Here is a 22,064-nt window from a genome sequence, read left to right on the forward strand (position 1 = left end):
GAGGTAGGAAAGGACCAATTCTTAGAGGGCCAATGCCTACTAAATCTTGAAGGCTGTACTTGTAAGAAATCTTTAACAGTTCGCGTAGATTTAGCGTTTTCCTCCATCTTTTTAAGAACTTCTTCTGCTTTGTTGCGAAACAGGCGGTCCTGATTTAAGGAAGCATCCAACAATTTAGCTTTAACATGATCTGGCAAGGACTGCTCCTTAAGCCAAGCATGCCTTCTAAGTACAGACCCAGTGATAGCCGCCCTGCAAGATACCTCTAGTGAATCAAAAAGTACAGTTGTGTACCTACCATAAATGTAGATGTTAGAGTGTATTCACTAATGCAGTCATTACTCTTGGGTTATCCTGCTGGCAGGCTACCCTCAGTCAGCCTGAATTCCAAAGTCTAGGTCCGGCGTCGGTTGCTGTCGCCTCTTCCCTGACATCAGTGCGCCAGGGGTATAAAAGAGGCAGCCGACGCCATTTTCTTTAGTTTTTCTTGCCCCAGATGTCAGGTGCCCCCAAACTGGTAGGCTGAAAAATATGTCAGTAAAAATGCATGCACAAAAGTAGCATTTCCTTCATCTACAAGCAAATACATCAAATAGGTTGTATAGGATAGAGAAGTGCAGTTAAGTCCCAGCAAAGAAAAGGGGGATGGTGGGTGAGTAACCTGGACTGCAACAGTGAATACACTCTAACATCTACATTTATGTGGTAGGTACACAACTGTACTATGTTCATCGTGTTTCACTGTTGCAGTCATTACTCTTGGGTTGAATCCCAAAGCTGAGGATGGATGGCTGGGCTAAATAGGATTAGAAGAGGCTATGAGGCGCTGCAGAATTGCAGTGGCAAAGCCTGCTCTGGACTTAGAGTAAAGAGGTAAGTGGTAGTGCTTTGTGAAAGTGTGCAGTGAACTCCAAGTTGCAGCCAAAAAGATATCTTTGTTTGGTACTCCTCTGAGGAAGGCTGCTGCTCTGGTGGAAAGAGGCCTAATGCCCTTAGGCACTGATTTGCCATGTTGAAAATAGCAGAAACGGATGCAATGGCCTATCCATTTGGAAATAGTCTGTTTTGAGATAGCCTTTCCTTGTGATCCTGCAGCACATGACACTAAAAGTTGCTTAGTCTTTCTGAAAGCTTTAGTTCTGTCCTAGTAGAAGCGCAACTGCCTGTGTATGTCCAAAGAATGCAGAATTTTCTCACCCTTGTTCTGTGGATTTGGATAAAAGGTAGGCAAGTGAATGGTTTGGTTGGGCCACACTGGACACCACCTTAGGCATAAATGTAGGATTTGTCCTCAGAGAAACCATGTCTGGATGAAAAATGATAAAAGGTTCCACAGTCATGAGAGCTTGTAACTCAGAGACTCGTCTTGCAGAGGTTATTGCTAAGAGCAGAGCTGTTTTCCAGGATAAGAATTTTATATCTGCTGTTGATGCTGGCTCGAAAGGAGGCAGTGTGAGTTTTTCCAAAACATATTTGAGGTCCCAGGCCGGAATTGGTGCTCTCCTTGGAGGCCTAATGTTTTTGGCCCCTCTGAGGTACTGCCTTAGTAAAGGATGAGAAAAGATAAGTGGTTCCGTATTGTAATGGGCTGAAATGGCAGAGGCATGAATCTTAATTGATGAGAAAGAAAGGCTTTTGTTCAGCATCTCAGTTAGGTATTGTAAAATCTGAGGGATATTTGGTACACATGTGTCAATGCCTTGTTCCTAGTTCCAAGCACAGAATCTCTTCCATTTTTCTGCATAAGATTTTCTGGTACTGGGCCTCGATTTTCTGGTACTGGGCCTCCTGGCCTCCAAGATAACATCCATAGCAGCTTTTGAAAGAGGAGTGTTCTGAATGGCTACATTATCCGCCATGCTGCCAGATTTAAGGTCCTGAGTTGGCTGTGCAGGATCTGATTGTTTTGTTGGGTCAGCAAGTGAGAAGTTTGAGGCAATATCCATGCTGGACCTTGAGACAAGCTCTTTAGGATTGGGTACCAGTGCTGGTGTGGCCAGTCTGGTGCAATCAGTATCATTTTTGGCTTCTCTTATCTGACCTTTAGGAGTACCCTGGGAAGGAGAGGCAGTGGAGGAAAGGCATATACTGTTAGATTTTTCCAGCTGAAGGATAGGGCGTCCACTTTCCATGCTTGCTTGTGATAAATCCTTGTGCAAAATCTCTGCAATTGGCAGTTGTGAGGGGAGGCAAATAGATCTATGTCTGGGCATCCCCATTTCTTTGTTATCATGCTGAAGACTTGTGGATCCAGTTTACACTTGTGGGGATCCATGAGGTTTCTGCTTAGTTCGTCTGCAAGAGTATTTGTTTTTCCTGGCAGGAATTGTGCTTGCAGGTGAACTTGAAAAGCAAATGCTGTGTCCCATAAGGTCATTGCTTGTCTGCAGAGGGGGTAGGAATGTGTACCTCCCTGCTTGTTTATGTACCACATGACCATAGTATTGTCTGTCTTTATCAGTAGCTGTCCTGGATGAAGCAGGTCCTTGAAAGCTGTCAGGCCATTTTGAACAGCTAGCATCTCTTTTTGATTGATGTGAAGATGCATTTGGTTTGCAGGCCATGTGCCCTGAATACATTTTCCTGCCAAATGGGCCCCTCACGGCATAATCTGATGCATCTGTTGTCAGTGTCTGTCTGGCTGTGGGTAAACTGAATGGCAGATCCTTGTTGTGGTGACAGGCTTTTGCCCACCATCGAAACTACTGTTGCAGGCACGGAATGAATGCAATTACTGACTCCAGGCTGTGGCAATGCTGAGTCCAAACACTTTTTAGATACCATTGTAGTTTCCTCATATGCAGTCTGGCATATGGAATTAGTAGAATGCAGGATGCCATGAAACCCAAGGCCTGCAGGATTTTCCTTGCAGACAAGTGGGTTTTTGCTGCCAAGTTCTTGAAGTAAGAAGTCAGTTGCTTTTGTTTGTCTGGCGTGAGATAAGCCATCTGGGCAGTTGTATTTAAGTTGCACACAGGAATATTATTTCTTGAGAGGGCACTAGTTTTGATTTCTTTTCGTTTACTGTGTACCTTAGGCCAATTAGTAATCTTTTTACAAATGCCAGATGCTTTGGAAGGATGTCTTTTTTCTCTGCTTGAATTAGGCAGTCGTCCAAGTAGGGATATATTTGAATTCCTCTTTGTCTGCAAAACGCAATTACCGGTGCCAGGCATTTTGTGAAGACCCTGGGCACAGTAGATAAGCCAAAGGGCAGTGCAGAGAATTGGTAATGCATTGAGCCAGCTATGAATCTGAGGTATCTTCTGCAAGATTGTCTGATTGGGACATGCAGGTATGCCTCTTTTAGGTCCAAAGTTACGAGCCAAGCCTTCTTGCCCAGCATGGGCAGTAGCTGCTGTAGACTCAACATCTTGAATTTTGGAACTTTCAGAAACGTATTTAGTATAGACAGGTCCAGTATTGGTCTCCAGGTTTTGTCCTTTCTGGGTACTAGGAAAAGTCTGGAGTAAAATCCTTGCCCCTGCTCTTGTTGTGGTACTTGCTGAATGGCCCTCATGTCCATGATGGCTGTAATTTGTTTTTGTGCCTCTGCCCATTGATTGTGTGGCAGGTTTGGCATACCTTTTGACCTTGGTAGAGTGTGAAAATGGAACCTGTAGCCTTGGGACACTATGTTTAGGACCCATTTGTCTTTGGTAACCATTTGCCAATTTGATGAAAAAAGTGCTAGTTTTCCCCCTAAGGGGGCTGCCAAAAGAAAAGTGCTGGGATCTGGCAGAGGAAAGTCATTGGGACTGTTTCCTGTAAGGTTGTGATTTATCTTCTCTGCTTTTGGAGGTAGGAGCACCCCATTGTTTAGGCCTGTATGAGCCTTGGGGCTGAGATCTGCCTCTGGGACGCCTGTATCTGCCTCTTTGTGGTCTGTCTGACACTGGAAAGGACCAATTTTTAGAAGGCCAGTTCCTGCTAAACCTGGGTGGCTGTACCTGTAAGAAATCCTTAACTGTCTGCATGGATTTTGCTTTATCCTCCATTTTTTTCAACACCTCTTCTGCTTTTGTACCAAACAAAGTATCATGCTGTAATGGTGCATCTAATAATTTTGCTTTAACATGATCAGGCAGATTCTGTTCCTTTAACCAAGCATGCCTTCTAATAACAGAACCTGTAACAGCGGCCCTGCAAGAGGCCTCCAGTGAATCATAACAACATTGCAAAGTATGCTTTCCCACTTGTTCAGCTGCATGCAATAAATCCTGCAATTCCTTGTTCTCTGAACATTCAGTATTTGTCAACAATTTCTGTTTAAGCAGTGACATTAAATATTGCTGATATTTAAGCATATGAAACTGACAATTTAAAGCCCTTACAGCCAAGGTAGCAGAAGTGTAGACTTTTTTCCCCCCATCTGTCTAGAGCCCTATAATCCCCATCAGAGGGGACAGGGTTTTTTGCAGTGGAAGCTTTAACCCCTTTGGGACCCTGAGATATAGTTTCTGGGTCAGCAGCGGGGTTTTTATATAGGAATTTATGAGAATCCGGGACCCTGTAGTATCTGTCTGACTTAGCAGGTGCAGGGGGCTTAATATATAGTTGTGTAGGTCTGAAGACACCCTCAGAAGCCGATGCCTGCTCAGCGGCTCCGGACCCATCTGAGGGAAAGATTTCAGAGTGTCCAATACCTTGAGTATCCAGAGGCCCAGTCGGCTCCATGTGGGTGTCGGAAGCGGCCTGTGGCTCTGAGGTAGCGGGTGCCAGGGGCTGCGAAAGCGCCTCACTGAGAACTGGTGACTGGCCTAGCAGAGGCCTCGTCGTCGGTTTTGGACCTCAGATGCCTATCCTTTTCCTTGTCCTTGCGTTTTTTGTAAACTCCGGTTGTCGGCTGTTCCGACGGCATTATATAATTAAATCTTCGGCCAAAGTAATGAAATGCAAAATCGAACCAACGCTTAATAGTGCGTTGGTTAAATCTAGCACAAAACCGACAGCTAGCAACACTGTGATCAGAGCCTAGGCAAGGAATACAGTAAGAGTGAAAATCCTTATGAGGTATTTGCTTCCCACAAGAAATACAATTGTAAACTTTTTCTGACATCGGTCTGGAGCAAGAAAAAAGTTTCCCCAACGGGGTACATAGCTTTAATGAAGACTTTGGTTCTGAAATTCGGATTTGAAAATCTCAGGAGTCGGCTGACCGGCACTTGCGAACTGCTTTTGCTTCGGGCACCATGCGGCAAGAAAGGCTGAAGAAAATGGCGTCAGCTGCATCTTTTATACCCCTGGCGCACTGACGTCAGGGAAGAGGCGACAGCAACTGACGCCGGACCTAGACTTTGGAATTCTGTCCGACTGAGGGTAGCCTGCCAGCAGGATAACCCAAGAGTAATGACTGCAACAGTGAAACACGATGAACATCAAGAAGTTCTGTACTCACCATAACGTTCGATGTATGTAGTCCATCTTGCCTTACATTCTTACCCGTGGGTTCAGAGCCGAACGTCGGCTCCGACTTGGCCATACTTTAGCTCGAAGTCTTTCAATTGGCTGGGCTAAGAAGGTATCCTATGCTGCACTGCTCCCTTTCCCCAGATCTAGTTTGCTGCGAGCACAATCACTCACTCTCCATACATAACAACACATAGGAAGGAAGAACAAACCAACAATAAAGGAGTTCTGAAACCAGACCTAACCTCTAGGTCCTCCAGGACGGGGGAAGGTGGGGGGTAAGTAAGAATGTGAGGCGAGCTGGACTACATACATCAAACGTTATGGTGATAACATAACTTCTTGATGTTATGTAGTCCAATCTCGCCTACATTCTTACCCGTGGGACAGCATCCCCAGCACCTGAATCCTGGGAGGATCAGTGGAAAATACTCCTGAGCACTGTGGAACCAAAGGAAGACCTGCCTCTAGACACCACATCTAACTTGTAGTGAGTAACAAAGGTGTGAGGAGATGCCCATGTAGCCGCAGCACAAATATCATCCATAGACAACCTGGCCTGAAAAGCTGTAGATGTAGATGCAGACCGGGTAGAGTGAGCCTTCACTCGGAATGGTAATTCTCTTCCACCTGAAGTATAAATGAAGGAGATGCAACTGGAGATCCATCTAGACAAGGTGACTTTGGAAACAGGAGACCCAATTCTGTTTTCTGAAAAGGAGAGAAACAGCTGATCCGATTTTCTGAGATCCTTCATTCTGTGCAAATAGAATCGTAACTGTCTGTGCACATCCAACTGATGAAATTTAAATTTTGCCTTGTTCGAGAACTGAGGAAAGAACACAGGTAGTTCAATGGATTGGTTAAGGTTACTAACTGACGCTACTTTGGGTAGAAAGAAATGATTCGGTCTGAGAGAAACCCTGACCTTGTGAAAAATCAAGTAAGGTGGTCTGATCGATAAGGCTTGAAGCTCCGAAACACGTCTGGCTGACGTGATAGCTACCAAGAAGATAGTCTTCCAAGTTAAATATTTTAAATCACAAGTGGCTGGAGGCTCAAAGGACGGTGAAGTGAGGCCTTGTAGAACAAAATTTAAGTCCCAAGGCATAACTGGTTCAAAGACAGGAGGGCAAAGCAACATAGTGCCCTTCAAGAATGCCTTACAAAGCCTATGTGCCATAAGACTAGGTTCATTAGAGAAGTGAAAGGTAGAAATAGCCGCCAACTGGACTTTAATGGTCGCGGCTGCTAATCCCTGGTTAAAAAGCACAGAGAGGAATTCCAGGACTGACAAAATCGGTGCTGTGTAAGGATCAATTTGTCTTGCATGCGCCCAGATGGAAAATCTTTTCCATTTACTGTAATAAATTTTCCTGGTCGAAGACTTATGGGAGGAAGACAGAATATGAACCACTTCCGGCGAAAAATGGTGAAGCCTGACTAATGATGGAAGTGGAGTAGCCAAGCTGTCAACCGGAGGGTTTGAAGAGAGGGATGGAACTGCCCTGACAATATGAGTCAGCAAATCTGGTTGAGGGTCCAGAATCCAGGGAGCGTCCATGAGGTAGGGATGGAGAAAGGGGAACCAAATTTGACGAGGCCAGTGTGGAGCAATCAGAATCATTTTGCTTCCCAAAGATTGCGCTTTCTGAATAACCTTTGTCACCAGAGGGACCGGAGGGAAAGCATACAGTAGACTGGAGGGCCAATCGTGGACTAGAGCGTCCCTGGGTGACCCCCCTGAGGGGGGATAAGTGTGAAGTAGTTGCTGCATTTGGTATTGAGGGGGCTGGCAAAAAGGTCACAGCAAGGCTGACCCCACCTGTGGAAAATCTACTCTGCAACTTGACTGTTCAGGGACCACTCGTGAGGCATCAGAATAGCTCTGTTCAACCTGTCGGTGATCACACTGGACTTCCCCGGAATGTGCGTTGCTACAAGAAAGCGTTGGGAAAACAATGCCCACTGCCACACTCGCACGGCCTCTCTGAAAAGGGGGTACGACTTGGTTCCTCCTTGCTTGTTCAGATACCATACCACCGACATATTGTCTGAGTGGATCGCATTTGTCCTGAGAGGAAGGAAGCTCTGAAGTGCTTGCAACACTAGTAGCACTGCTCTCATCTCCAGGACATTGATATGCAGATGCATCTTGTGTTCTTGCCATGTGCCTTGGACTGTCCTGCCTAGATAATGCCCCCTCACCCCATCTGGGAGGCATTGTGACAACCAGAGGGGAAGGAACGAAGGGTTTTCCCGCACTGAGCTTGTTGGTGTGAAGCCACCAATGGAGATCCTGTCTGCACCTGTCTGTGATCAGTATAGGGTGAGAAAGCGGAAGATGTTGTAGAGACCACTGAGCGAAGAGTAGTCACTGAAGGAGCTTCATGTGTAACCTCGCCAGGGGGGCCAGCATGATCGTAGCAGCCATCATCCCCAACAATTTGAGGACCAATCTTGCCTTCACCCTTCTCAGAGGAAGCAAAGCATGAACCTGTTGTTGTAAAACTTGGATTCCTTCTTGTGGTAAAAACGCCCTAATGAGCCCGGCGCCTAAAAAGGTGACACGCTGCGAGGGCAAAAAGGCAGACTTTTCCCATTTTAGAGTGATGCCCAAGTGTTGACACAGTTTGATAGTGGCGTCTCTGGTTTGAAGAAGTAGATGCCCGGTGGTGGCAGGAAGGAGCCAGTCGTCCAGGTATGGAAACACTTGGAATCCCTGATGTCTCAAGTGAGCCGTCACCACTGCCATACATTTGGTAAACACCCTGGGGGCTGTGGTGAGACCAAAGGGTAGGGCGCGAAACTGAAAATAACTGGCTCCCAGCCGGAAGTGCAGGTGACTTCTGGATGTCCTGTCCATCTTTATATGGTAGTAAGCATCCTTGAGGTCGATGGAGCACATCCACACTTCTTTTCCCAACAATGGGAGAACAGATTGCAACGTGACCATTCAGAACTTGGACTTCTTCACATGGGTGTTCAATTGGCTGAGATCCAAAATGGGTCTCAGGTCCCCTGTCCTTTTCGGCACAAAACAGAATCTGGAGTAAGTCCCTAATCCGATCTGGTCTGAGGGGACATGCTGGATGGCTCCGTTTTCTAGCAGCTTTGAAACCTCTGAAGCTGCGGAATCCCTTTGATTGGGTGGAACATCAGGGATTTTTTTGATTGGAGGAGGAGATGACGAGAATGGAATGAGATAACCTCCGGAAACTATTTTTAATACCCATTGGTCCTGGGTGATACCTTGCCAGGCCTCCGGGTATAGAGAGATGCAACCCCCGACTGGCTCCGAAAACACACAGTCGGGCCTCCCATCAGAAGTGCTGGTAGGGAGAACCACGAAAGGAATCGTGGTCTCCCAAGTTACGCGGGCCTCCTCTGCCCCTAGGACGGTGTCTACCTGAATTACCACACCCTCCCCTGCCTCTGGAGGGGGACTCACCTTGTGCGTCGTGAAAAAACCTCTGTGATTTTTTGAACCACATTTTCCCACTCCTCTGGGTCTTGGGATAAGGCCTAGAAGGCAGGGAAAAACGGACTCCCACGGCAGACAGAGTTTTTCCCTCTTGCTCACACCTAGTAAGAGTGTCCTTCACCTTAGTTCCGAATAAGGAGGAACCATCAAACGGGGCGTTGGTGAACGTAGACTCGAAGGCCTCCGCAAAATTACAAAGGTGCATCCAGGAGTGTCTCCTAAGAGCGACTCCTGAAGCTGCTGCCCTACTTGCTTCCTCGGTTGCGTAAGAGATCAGCCTCATGGAGGAGTTAGCAATAGAATTGAGGGTAGACATCCGAGCGTTGACCTTCTGAGCCACCGCCTCAGAAACGTTACCCTGCAGAGTATCTCCAAGCTCTTTTAGGAGATCTCTTTGGAGCCATGTAAAATGTGATAAGTATTCAACGACCGCAGAGTAAAGGTCGCTGAAGAAAAAGTACAGTTTTGTACCTACCATAAATGTAGATGTTCGAGTGCTAATACAGCTGCAGTAATCACAGATGGGTTTTCAGCCGTCAGGCGGTCCCTCGGTCGGCCGAATTCCAAAGTCTTGGTCCGGCGTCGGTTGTAGTCGCTTACTCTTCTCACGTCAGGAAGGCCAGAGTATATAAGACACAGCCGATGCCATGTTCTTCAGTCTTTCTTGCCCCAGATGTCAGGTGCCCTCAAAAGGAAGGCAATAAATAAATAAAGCTTTTGTACATGTGTAAGAAATGCAATGTAATGCAAAATCAGTGTAAGCAAGCAAATAAAACATAGCAGGATAACCCAGTCAAGTGGTATGTGGGGAAGGAGGGAGGGAAACCTGTACTGCAGCTGTATTAGCACTCGAACATCTACATTTATGGTAGGTACAAAACTGTACTATGTTCATCGTGCATACAGCTGCAGTAATCACAGATGGGTAGAGTCCCATAGCTATGCATAGGGTGGTAGGTACTATGAGGAACTGGGTTGAGCCAGAATGCCCTGCAAAACAGCAGTGGCAAAGCCTGCTCTTGTTCTGGAATACAAGGGCAGGTGGTAGTGTTTTGTGAAGGTATGTACAGAACTCCAAGTGGCTGCCTCCAAAATATCTCTAGTAGGAACACCTCTGAGGAAGGCTGTAGAGGTGGCTGTGGCCCTGGTGGAGTGAGATCTGATTCCAGTAGGGACAGATTTCCCATGATAGGAATAACAAAACCGTATGCAGTGGCCAATCCACTTGGAAATGGTCTGTTTTGTAACTGGTTTCCCTTGAGCCCCTACAGCATAGGACACAAAAAGTTGTTCTGATTTCCTGAAGGACTTTGTTCTGTCCAAATAATAACGTAGCTGCCTATGGATGTCTAAAGAGTGTAGCAGCCTTTCCCCTTTGTTTTGAGGGTTAGGATAAAAGGTAGGTAGGTGTATGGCTTGATTTAAGGCTACCCTGGATACCACTTTTGGCATAAAAGATGGGTTGGTACGAAGGGAAACCCTGTCCTGATGGAAGATGAGGAAGGGCTGCACCGCCATGAGGGCCTGTAGTTCAGAAACCCTACGAGCTGAAGTGATGGTCAGAAGGAAACTTGTTTTCCAGGACAAATATTGCAAATCTGTTGAGGCAGCAGGTTCAAAAGGAGGCAATGTTAGTTTTTCTAGTATGTAATTAAGGTCCCAGGCTGGTATTGGTTGCTTCCTTGGGGGTCTTATATTCTTAGCCCCTCTGAGGAACTGCCGTAAGAGTGGGTGAGAGAATAAAGGAGGATCCGTGTTGAATTCTGCAGAAATGGCTGAGGCATGTATTTTTATGGAAGAAAATGAAAGTCCACTGTTCAGCAGTTCAGCCAGGTACTGTAAAACCTGAGGCAAGTTCAATTTTCTAGGGTCCTGGCCTCTTTTCTCATTCCAACAGCAAAACCGCTTCCATTTGGCGGAGTAAGCTTTTCTAGTAGATGGTCTTCTGGCTTGCAAAATGACATCCTTCACCTCCTTGGAGAGTAGGGTCTGTTGTTGTATTAAGGAATTTTCCATGCAGCGAGGTTGAGTGTTTTCAGCTGACTGTGAAGAGTTTTGTATCTGTTCTGAGTCAGCAGAAGAGGCATTAGAGGCAGGGACCAGGGAGGAGTATGTGTTAGGCTCCTCAGGAGTGGATACCAGTGTTGCCTTGGCCAATATGGAGCAATCAGTATCATCCTTGGTTTGTCTGTTCTTGCTTTCAAAAGCACCTTGGGCAGAAGAGGCAGAGGTGGGAATGCATAAACTGTCCATGCTGTCCAACTGAATGAAAGGGCGTCCACTTTCCAGGCCTTTGGATGGAAGGTCCTTGAACAAAACTTTTTCAATTGATGGTTCCTGTGGGAGGCAAAAAGATCTATGTCTGGCCTCCCTCACGCTTGGATTATCTCTGTAAACACCTGAGGATGTAACTTCCATTCGTGTGGATCTGTCATATTTCTGCTTAGAGTGTCTGCCAGTGTGTTTTCCAGTCCTGGCAAGTACTGTGCTTGAAGCTCGATTTGTCTTTCCAGAGCCAAGTTCCAAAGAGTCATGAATAGTCTGCACAAGGGGTATGAGTGTGTTCCTCCTTGTTTATGTACCACATTACTGTGGTGTTGTCTGTTCTTATCAGTAATTGTCCTGGATGCAAGAAGTCTTTGAAGGCTGTAACTGCATTTATTACTGCTAGCATTTCTTTTTGATTGATGTGAAGGTGCTTTTCCTTTTGGGACCATCTGCCCTGAATGCACCTGTCCTTCATGTGCGCCCCCCAGGCGTAGTCTGAGGCGTCTGTGGTTATGACTTGTTTTGATTGAAGCTTGCAGAATGGAAGGCCTGCGTTTACTTGACATGCTTGGGCCCACCATAGGAATTCCTTTTGCAAACATGGAATTATCAGTATAATTGCTTCCAAGCTGTGACTGTTGAGACCATAGATTTTTTAGGTACCACTGAAGTTTCCTCATATGCAACTTTGCACATGGGATTAGAAGAATGCAAGATGCCATGAATCCCAGAGCCTGCAGGATTTTCCTTGCAGTAAGCCTGGTACTTTTTGCTAGTGTTTTGAAGTACTGAGATAGTTGCCCTTGTTTTTCTGGCATAAGATATGCCATCTGGGTGTTTGTGTCCAAGCTGGCACCCAGGAAGGTTATTTTCTGAGATGGTTTTAGCCTTGATTTCTCCTTGTTGATGGTATATCCCAGAGAAAGCAGTAATCGTGTCACATATGCCAGATGTTCCAGTAGTATGTGTTTGCTGTCCGCTTGGATCAGGCAGTCGTCCAGATAAGGGTAAATTTGTATCCCTTGAAGTCTGCAGTAGGCAATTACTGATGCCAGGCACTTTGTGAATATTCTGGGCGCAGTAGATAAGCCAAAGAGCAATGCAGAGAATTGATAGTGGATTGAACCTGCAAGAAATCTGAGGTATCTTCTGCAGCTTTGTCTGATTGGGACATGCAGGTATGCCTCCTTGAGGTCCAATGTTACCAGCCAAAACTCCTTGCCCAGCATGGGAAGAAGTTGCTGTAATGTGAGCATCTTGAATTTTGGTAAGAGTAGAAATGTGTTTAGGATGGAGAAGTCCAGAATGGGTCTCCAGTCGGTTCCTTTTCTTGGTACCAGAAAAAGTCTTGAATAAAAACTTTGACCTTGTTGGTGCGTAGGTACCTTTTGTATAGCTCTCATGTTTAGGAGCTTTGAAATTTGCAGTTGTGCCTCTGCCCTTTGATTTTGTGGCAGGTTTGGCATGCCTCTCATTTTTGGAAGAGTGTGAAATTGAAATTTGTAGCCTCTGTTTATGATGTCCAGTATCCATTTGTCTGTTGTGACAATATGCCAATTGTTTGCAAATAATGCTAGTTTCCCTCCCAAAGGTGCTGCCAGCTGTGACTTGCTTGGCAAGGAAATGAGGGAGTCATTGGGTTTGCTTCCTGTATTGTTGTGCACTGTCTTCACCACCTCTTGGTGCTGGAGATTGCCATTGTCTGCCTCTATATGATCCTTGTGATTGCCTCTGCCCCTTGTGCGTCTGTATCTACCTCTTTGGGGCTTGTCAGTGGCTGGAAAGGACCAGTTTTTTGAAGGCCAATTTCTGCTAAAACATGGTGGCTGGACCTGTAAGAAAGCTTTGACAGTTTGCATAGATTTGGCTTTTTCTTCCATTTTCCGTAGTATCTCCTCAGCATTAGTACCAAAAAGTACATCCTTTTGTAAAGGAGCATCAAGAAGTTTAGCTTTCACATGATCAGGCAAATATTGTTCCCTAAGCCAGGCATGTCTGCGAATGACTGATCCTGTAGCAGCCGCTCTACTGGAGGCCTCTAGGGCATCATAACCACATTGTAAGGTGTGTTTACCCACTTGCTCCGCACTATGCATCATATCCTGTAACTCTTTAAAATCTGGTTGTTCAGGTTGAGACATTTTGTTCCTTAATTGTGATAACAGGTACTGTTGATATTTAATCATATGAAACTGACAGTTTAAGGCCCTCATGGCTAGGGTGGCTGAGGTATATACCTTCTTACCCCACCTTTCTAGAGATCTGGATTCCCTTTCTGCAGGAAGTGGATTCTTGGCAGTGGAGGCCTTTAATCCCTTGGGGCCTTGTGAAATGGTTTCAGGGTCAGCATTATGGCCCTTGTAGAGAAATTGGTGAGAACTGGGTACTCTGTAATACCTATCAGGCTTTACTGGTGCAGGAGGCAGAGAATCAGGGTTAAGACAAGCCTCCGAATAGACATCATCCAGTACATCCAAAACAGGGGGTATAGCCAGAGGTCTGTGCTGAGGTAACCAAAGAAATTCCCTAAGTCTTTTCTTGGAATCTGAAAAGTCTTGGCCTTCCCAATGGAAGTGTTCCCTCAAGGTGTGCAAGGTTTCCCCAAAGAAAAATCCTCAGGGGGGGATACAGAAGGAATGGACTGTTCTGCATCCGAATCCTCAAAAGGGGAGTAAGAGTGTTCCTCTGCATCAGAATGTTCTGATAAAATGGATCCCTGATCAGAAGAGGGAGATTCTTCCTCCACTCTGGGTCTCTTGTCAGGAGGGGGCTGAGAACCTCTGATAAGAGTAATTAGATCCTCAGCCATTTTAAGCATCTGTTTCTTAGGCATGGGTCCAGGAGATGGGCCTTGTGCAGCAGGCCTCGTGGGATGCCTGGCTGCTTTGGATTTAGTAAAGGCCTTAATTGAAAAAAAGATGAAGGCCTAAATACACCATGGGTGGAGGTGGACCTGTCCACATTAGTAGGCTCGACATAAGCGGGCTTCGTTGTAGTCTGGGAAAGGGCCGAGGACCCAGCGGTCTCGGGTACAGAGGACACCGCCAAAGGAGTGTCGTCGGTAGTCAGGGACTGCAAAGGCGTCTCGCTGAGAACCGGACCACGTGTAGCCTGTTTTGGCGTGGTGTCGGCGGAGACCGCGGGCCTCGCGTCGGTCCTTTTCCTTGCGTTTTTTGGATAAAACGGTAGTCGGAGTGTCCGACGACATTTTATAGTCAAAAGCTTTACCAAAGTAATGTTGGGCGAACTCCGCCCGACGCTTGATAGTGCGTTTATTGAAGGTAGCGCAAAAGCGACAGCCCGAGACGTCGTGGTCTGGGCCCAAACAAGGTATGCAAAGGGAATGGAAATCTTTATGCGGTATTTGCTTCCTACAAGAAATACAATTATTAACTTTTTCTGACATCGGTCTGAGGCAAGAAAAGTTTCCCCAACGGGGTACTTAGCTTTAGTGAAGACTTCGGTTCCAAATATTTTCGTAATTCAGGAGCTGGCCGACCGGCACTTGCGAACTGCTTCTGCTTCGGGCACCGCGCGGCAAAAAAGACTGAAGAACATGGCGTCTGCTGTGTCTTATATACTCTGGCCTTCCTGACGTCAGAAGAGTAAGCGACGACAACCGACGCCGGACCAAGACTTTGGAATTCGGCCGACCGAGGGACCGCCTGACGGCTGAAAACCCATCTGTGATCACTGCAGCTGTATGCACGATGAACATCATACGCATCCCATACCCGTCCATGGTTCTAGACTCCTTGTTAGGGGGATGGACGGTAGAAGAAGTCTCAGCCAATTCTTTCTTGGTGGCCGCTGCCATCACCATGGCATCTACAGGGACTCCCTTGGATAGAAACTCCTTATCAGAGGGGGCAGACAAAAATTTGTTGGGTCTCCTGGGGACTGGTTCCACAGAGCCAGGGGTTTCCCACACCCTTCGACAAACCAGATCCAGGAGCTTGTCAAAGGGTGGAGACACCCACGAGGTGGAGGGTTGAGCACCAAAGGCCTTCAGGAACATCAACTCCTCCTCGGAGGGAGCTTTGGAGGGCCAGTCACCCCTCTGCTTCAAAATCTCTAGGATGTCAGAGAAAAAAACATCCTCAGAGGATGACTTGGGGGACCCCTCCGATTCCTCAAGGTCAGTGTCTGATGTGAGGGACTCATCTTGGGAGTCTATGTGCTTCCTCTTGCAATTTCTTTTTCTGGGCGGCTCCTCAGGCAAAAACAATGAGGGGCCCTCACAAATATGGGGACCACTCGTGGGGGTATCCTGAGGCCTTGGGTCTCCGCTGTCAAGAGATACAGGGCGATCAGAGACCCACACCGGTGCTGTTGGGGACAGAGTGACAGAGCCGCATGATGACCTGGCCAGCGTGCTCTGCATGGCCTCGAAAGCTGGTCCCCCCGGGTCCGAAGATCGACCAACCGTGGAAGACCTCGGAGCAGAAAGGACCAGGTCCGAAGCAGAGACAGGGGTCAGGCTCCCCCGCGCCGAAGTACCGAGAGGGAGACTAGGAGCCGAAGGGTGTACCGAGGCCTCCCCCTCGGGTCCGACCGAGGAATCCCGAGTCCTGAACCCCGTGGATGGCACCGACGGAGTCGGAGCTGAAGTCGGAGCTGATAAGCCAGGAGGGGCTATCGGAGCTGAACTAGGGACATCAAACGGCGCCGACCACTCTGGCTCCGAAAGCTGAGATGTGCTCGGAGGAGGAAGTATCGATGCTGGCTGGGGGACCGGTTCCGGAGCCGACTGGGCTGGAGCCGAAAACAAATTTGCCAGTACCGGTGATTGGAGCAGTCTCTGCACCACTCTATCGACATCCACATCCGAAAGAGTCCTGGAGGACCTAGAAGATAGGGAAGGAGATCTAGACCTCCTCTCCGAAGGAGACCTGCGAGGAGGAGAGACCGGCCTAATGCTTGGTGACCGGCTCCGAACTGGCTCCGAGGAAACTGGAGCCGAAGCAGGTTCCGTAGATGTAGACACTTCCTGCGGCCCCAAAGGCAGTGGAGCCGAGGATGCCATAGAAGATTTCGCTGCTTTCTCCGGAGGCTCCGAGGATACTGATGGAGCCAGAGATCACTTTTTTGCTATAGAAGTTTTAGCCTTAGAGGGGGAGGATTTGAAGCTAGAAGCCCTCTCTAAATCCTCCTCGAAGGAGGGTTTCAGAAGTCCTTTCAAAATCAGTTTGTTCTTCCCCTCCTGAAGAACACGCGGACTAAAGGCATGACAAAAGGTACACGATTCCTGGAGGTGAATCGCCCCCAGACAGTAAACACAAACAGAGTGCCCATCAGTGATAGACATTTTATAACTGCATTTTGTATATTTTTTAAAGCCCGAGGGCTTATGCTCTTTTGAATCTTTAGACATAGCGAAAGAAGCTGAGCCACCAGCCAACAATAAGACCAACCGTTAATCCAGCCACAAGTGCGGGAACTAAGAAAAAACAGACACCACAAAGACCTCTAACTTAAGCGGTCCTAAGAGAACAACAGGGACAACAGGGCAGGACTAGGTCCTCTAATTTAAACGGCCCTATAATTTAAACGGCCCTAGAACACAAGAGCACAATGAGAGGGGATGGACTAGGTCCTCTAACTGAAAACGGGCCTAGCCCGTTGAGAAAACAGCTAGTGGGACACCACAAAACTAAAACACTACGAAAAAAGAAATAAGTACACCAACTTATTCAATTAACACACTCCAAATACATCACACACAGCTATGAAAATAGCTTTCTGAGCAAGAAAAACTCTAATATCAAGACCAAAAGTATACTTAGCCACAGCCAAGAGCGAGATCACGTCCAAGCTATACGAGCGGCAAACGAGATCTGGGGAAAGGGAGCAGTGCAGCATGGGATACCTTCTTAGCCCAGCCAATTGAAAGACTTTGGGGTAAAGTATGGCCGAGTCGGGGCTCCGAACCCACGGGTAAGAATGCAGGTGAGATTGGACTACATAACATCCACATTACAAAGTATGTTTTCCAGCCTGTTCAGCAGAATGCATTAAATCCTGTAAATTCTTATTTTCAGCAGTCAGGAATCAACATAATTTTCTGTTTAAACAATCCCATAATATGCTGCTGATACTTTAACATATGAAACTGGCAATTTAAGGCCCTAATGGCCAAGGTTGCAGAAGTGTATACCTTCTTCCCTCATCCATTCAGCGCCCTGGAGTCTCTATCCGAGGGGCTAGGATTTTTGGCAGTAGTAGCCTTAATGCCCTTGGGCCACTGTGAAATGGTCTCAGGATCTGCAGTAGGGTTTTTAAAAAGGAACTTGTGAGAGTCAGGAACCCTGTAATAACTATCAGGTTTTCTGGAAGCAGGAGGTAGAGAGTCAGGGGCCAAGCTAGATTCTGAAAAGGCATCATCAACAATGTCTAGTACAGGAGGGATAGCTAAAGGCCTGTGCTGGGGCAGGAGTAAGAAATCCCTAAGCCTCTTTTTGGAATCAGAGTAATCCTGGCTTTCCCAACGAAAATGCTCCCTGAGAGTATGCAAGGTTTCACCAAAAGAGAAATCCTCTGGGGGGGCAGAGGGAATGGAGTCCTCTGCATTAGAATCCTCATAGGTAGACAAGGGTAAATCCTGGTCATCAGAGGAAACAGAAATTTCAGAATCCTGGTCAGAAGTATCATAAGCAAATTCAGTCCTAAGTCTCTTAGAGGGGGAAGGTTGGTTTCCCCTGAATAAAGTAATAAGGTCTTCAGCCATTCTTATAATTTGTTTTTTAGGCACAGAGGCCTGGCCATGCGGTCTGGGCGTTGGTTTTCTAGGCATGGTTTGAGATTTAAGCCTTGAAGAAGAAGATGGCGTCGGTTTAATATGCAAGTCAGTAGGCCTGAATACAACCTCAGAAGCCGGTGCCTGCACAGCGGCTCCGGACCCATCCAAGGTAGAGACATCCGCAGGTTCCACAACTTAAGCATCTCGCGGCATACTGGACTCCGAATGGGTCTCAGTAGAGGTCTGCGAATCTGAAGTAGCGGGTATCAGGGGCTGCGAAAGCTCCTCAATGAGTACCGGCGAACTGGCGACTGGCTTAGGAGAAGCGTTGTCGGCAGCTTTGGACCTAGGCGGCTTATCTCTGTCGTTATCTTTGCGTTTTTTCAGAATGTCGGTAGTCGGATGGCTAACCGAAGACATATCTGGATAATTGAACAGAGTACCAAAATATTTAGAAGCGTAAATATACCGATGACGAATAGTTCATTGCTTAAATAAGGCACAAAACCGACAGCGAGGCACGTCGTGGTCAGGGCCTAGGCAAGAAATACAGTACGAATGGAAATCTTTATGAGGTATTTGCTTTCCACAAGAAATATAATTACTGACTTTTACTGACATTGGTTTAGAGCAAGAAAAAGTTTCCCCAACGGGGTACTACACTTTAGTTGAAGACTTCAATTCTGAAACTCTAAAACGAAAATTTCAGGAGTCGGCCGATCGGCACTTGCGAACTGCTTCTGCTTCGGGCACCGCACAGCATGAAAGAATGGTGTCATGGTGTCGGCTACATGCTTTATACCCCTGACTACCTGACATCATGGAAGATGAGACAGCAACCGATGCAGGACCCATGACTTTGATAATCAGGGCCGACTGAGGGCTACTGCAAGCAGATAACCCAAATGTAATGACTGCAACAGTGAAACACGAAGAACATCTTCCAACAATGGTAAAGGAGATTACATCAAGTGTAAGAAAAGGAGACTTTATAGAATTGAAAGGGAGAACCTAACAAACTAACATAAGCTAATTGAAAACTTGAAAAACATATAATTTTTAATGAATCACTCAAGAGCTGAAGGCGACCATGTCTATGCACAAAAGCAGCAAATAAGATCTGGGGTATGTTAGGGGTTGGTGTATTATGGGTAAGGGAGGAGCTTGAGAGCTTTTTGGTGGCCAAGAACTAAAGTAATGGCTGAGTCAGATCCAAGGATCAGATCCAAACCCACCAGTTGAGGACAGAATTATAATTAACAACATCAGATCATATAGTATCTTATACACAGATTCCTTACCTTCCGCTATTGCTTCTTGTACTTTTTCAGAATCAGCAGAGAGGTAGAGGTTGGTGTGATATGCCTTAAGATAGCCAACAGGGCTCTTTCCTCCTGTCATACAGAACCTTTCAATTGTCAGGCCTGAAAAAAAGAAGCATTGTAAATTTCTGATGGCATTAAATAATATTCAGAAACACTTGCACATGAATCATGCCACTTCCAATTAGTGTTAACCTCAACTGAGTAACAATGACAGAGACAGCATATCACTTCTAGCAAAATATGAATAACCACAGATCAGTAACTAAATTTAATGTACTGTAAATAATGGTATATCTGGCATTTTCTGGACTTATTATGCTACTGGCAGAAGTACTTGGTTCTCAACCATCTCCTTTATCTGGTAGACAATACTAGCCGTTTAAAAGGTCCTTCTGAAGAGTATGAAATTCAGTTTGCAGAAAGTGTGATGGCATGCATTCATTACTGCAGAAATAAGACTACTCCTGCCATCACACCATCACAGTCACACTTAGGAAGTAGTTGAATCACACTGCCTTTCACGCTATGTCAAGGCCAACAAAGTGAGATTTTTTTTTTAATATCCTATTTCTCCCCATTTGCCTGTCTGAACATCAGCTCTCCTTTCCTCAAGAAACAGACAATAGGGTTTTCTGTGATGTTCCTAACTGTGCCGCTGGTGGCTAATCCGCACACCCACTTCATGGCAGCGGCATTCTACACCTTCCCTTAGTGTGCAAATGGGTTTTACACACACTATCACACCTACATCCCAGAAATTTTTTTGAACTACCACTGCATGACAGCCATCAGACAGCCTCGGACAGCTGCCTATTCAGTCTCCTTACCTGGATGAGAACCAAGATAAAGGGGTTGTCATCAAGGCAACCATAAGAGAATCTTCTATATGTTTATCACCCTGTGCATGCTCAGCAAATGTTGTCCTAGAAGGATGTCAAATGAACTTAGTGTGGGACTGTCACGTCGACAAGTGGCATAAGCCCTCAAATAGTCACACCTCCTAGTATGAGTACATCATGTACATTTCTCCTCTCTCCACCAGGTATATCGCTGCAGTGTGTGTATCCTGGACAAGCATCCCCCCCAAGACAGAGGTGAGTTGGCATAGCCAGCTTACTCCCCTGTTGGTTAAAGTAAGTGCTCAAGCCACTAAATGAACTATGGTCACTTTGATCACTGTCTGGGCTTTACCCTTCTGTGAAACACCCCAGTTGTCATTCAAGCAGCAAATAGGCCAGCTGGGACACCACATCTTTCTCCCTGGGGAGGCGAGAGACAGCACAAGATACTCTTTCCCATTCCCATATGCCTGGCACTTCCAGCACCCATCTGCTAGGTTCAACTGGGGTAGTCTGGGACATGATCAGGGCTTTATCCCTCTATGCCACACAGACAGGTTATGTAACAGATTTCTCAGTGAATGATTGCACACTTTTATACAGTGGGAGTACTGTACATACAGACACATACACAATTACACTCGAGTGACTCTATGCAATTTATTAAAACACGCATTCTCTGCTAATCATCTTATGAACAAGAAAAAACATTAAATAGTCAGAAGCAGGAAAAAAAATGAAACAGCAGCCCTTCAGGTTCTCTACTAGCTGCTCTGCCCATAGTGTGTTTACACTTAGCATACCCATTCCTTCACAATACACTTACTGTTTCAGAAAAGTCATCTAAACAGACTACACCAAGGACAACTGACAGGTAATTTCAAGTCCGACTCCTGGACCTTTCAAAGGTATTTGATACGATCACTCACAAAATGCCTTTTGGACAAATTAACAAAATTATCAATTCTAGTAATGAAAACACTCCAAGGGGTTCTGGAACCAAATAGAGAACAGGAAATACAGGACAAAGTGAATAAATAAACATTCTGGTAAGCTCAAATGAGACAAAGGTTTTCAAAGAATCAGTCCAGAGGCCTAATTTTTAAGCAGCAGTGTTAACTCATTGTCAGTACACTGCAAACAGCTGGTTGTTGATATATACCCCACTGTGCAACACATTCCTACTATGTATGACAGAGTCACAAAATGGTACCCACAAAAGGTTACCACCTGGTTTTACACACATATAAAACTAGTTTCAGGAAGCTACTTGTTACTGAATGCAAGTAAACACAAATTTATCACTCTGCAGCAACATTACAGCTCCACTTACTCTCCTGTCGTAAGCACTCTTAATATTACTGGATAGAACGGCCCAATGACATTTAATACTTGGGAGGAATTCCAAATGATTCCAAAACAGCGGAGGAACAGGTTACTTCTACTGTAAAACAAACGTTATGTACTTAGACAGCAACAGATCTGTGTTGTCTATTTCGGTCCTTCTTCAACAGATGGGTCTTGGATTTGACCTCACATCCAGCTTTGGTCATTTTTTCAGACTTTAGGATTTGTAGCTCAGGCTCCTTCCCTTATCCATAATCTTCTCCTTCCCCCAGCATTACCTTAGATACACAGTTTGCTCTTGAATTCTAAAGAAAAAAACATTACATAAAATATGCATTACTAGAAAACTACATGAACCAGCAAAGGGCAAAATCTTCACCAGAACTGCAACGGCAGCCCATACAGCCATAACAAAGTCAAAGGAAGAACATTTTTACATGAGATGGAAGGGGAGAAGGAGGGATGGAAATTGTGGAAAGACTGAAACAGACAACACAGATCTATTGTTGTTATGTATACTACTTTCATATCTGATGTTGTCCATTCCCTCAACTGATGGGACACCGTCCTAAGCTACTTAGTTCCATGGGTGGTCTTATGGTAGGATGTCCCAGAGAATGGCAGAACTAAAAGCTACCTTGTCTCTAGAAAGC

The 22,064-nt window shown here is 46.1% G+C and overlaps 1 protein-coding gene across 1 annotated transcript in view; it reads right to left on the reverse strand.

Moving 5' to 3' along the window:
* LOC122796504 (cytosolic 5'-nucleotidase 1A-like) overlaps positions 1–22,064 on the reverse strand; it is a 385,824-nt gene that overhangs the window by 190,947 nt on the left and 172,813 nt on the right. The window contains exon 4 of the mRNA XM_044065040.1: positions 19,202–19,324. Within this exon, the coding sequence (XP_043920975.1) occupies positions 19,202–19,324 (123 nt within the window). The remainder of the gene's footprint in view (positions 1–19,201; positions 19,325–22,064) is intronic.

The sequence above is a fragment of the Protopterus annectens genome, chromosome 1.part0 (genome assembly GCF_019279795.1).
Source record: "Protopterus annectens isolate FY-2018-M chromosome 1.part0, PAN1.0, whole genome shotgun sequence".
Lineage (NCBI taxonomy): Eukaryota > Metazoa > Chordata > Ceratodontiformes > Protopteridae > Protopterus > Protopterus annectens.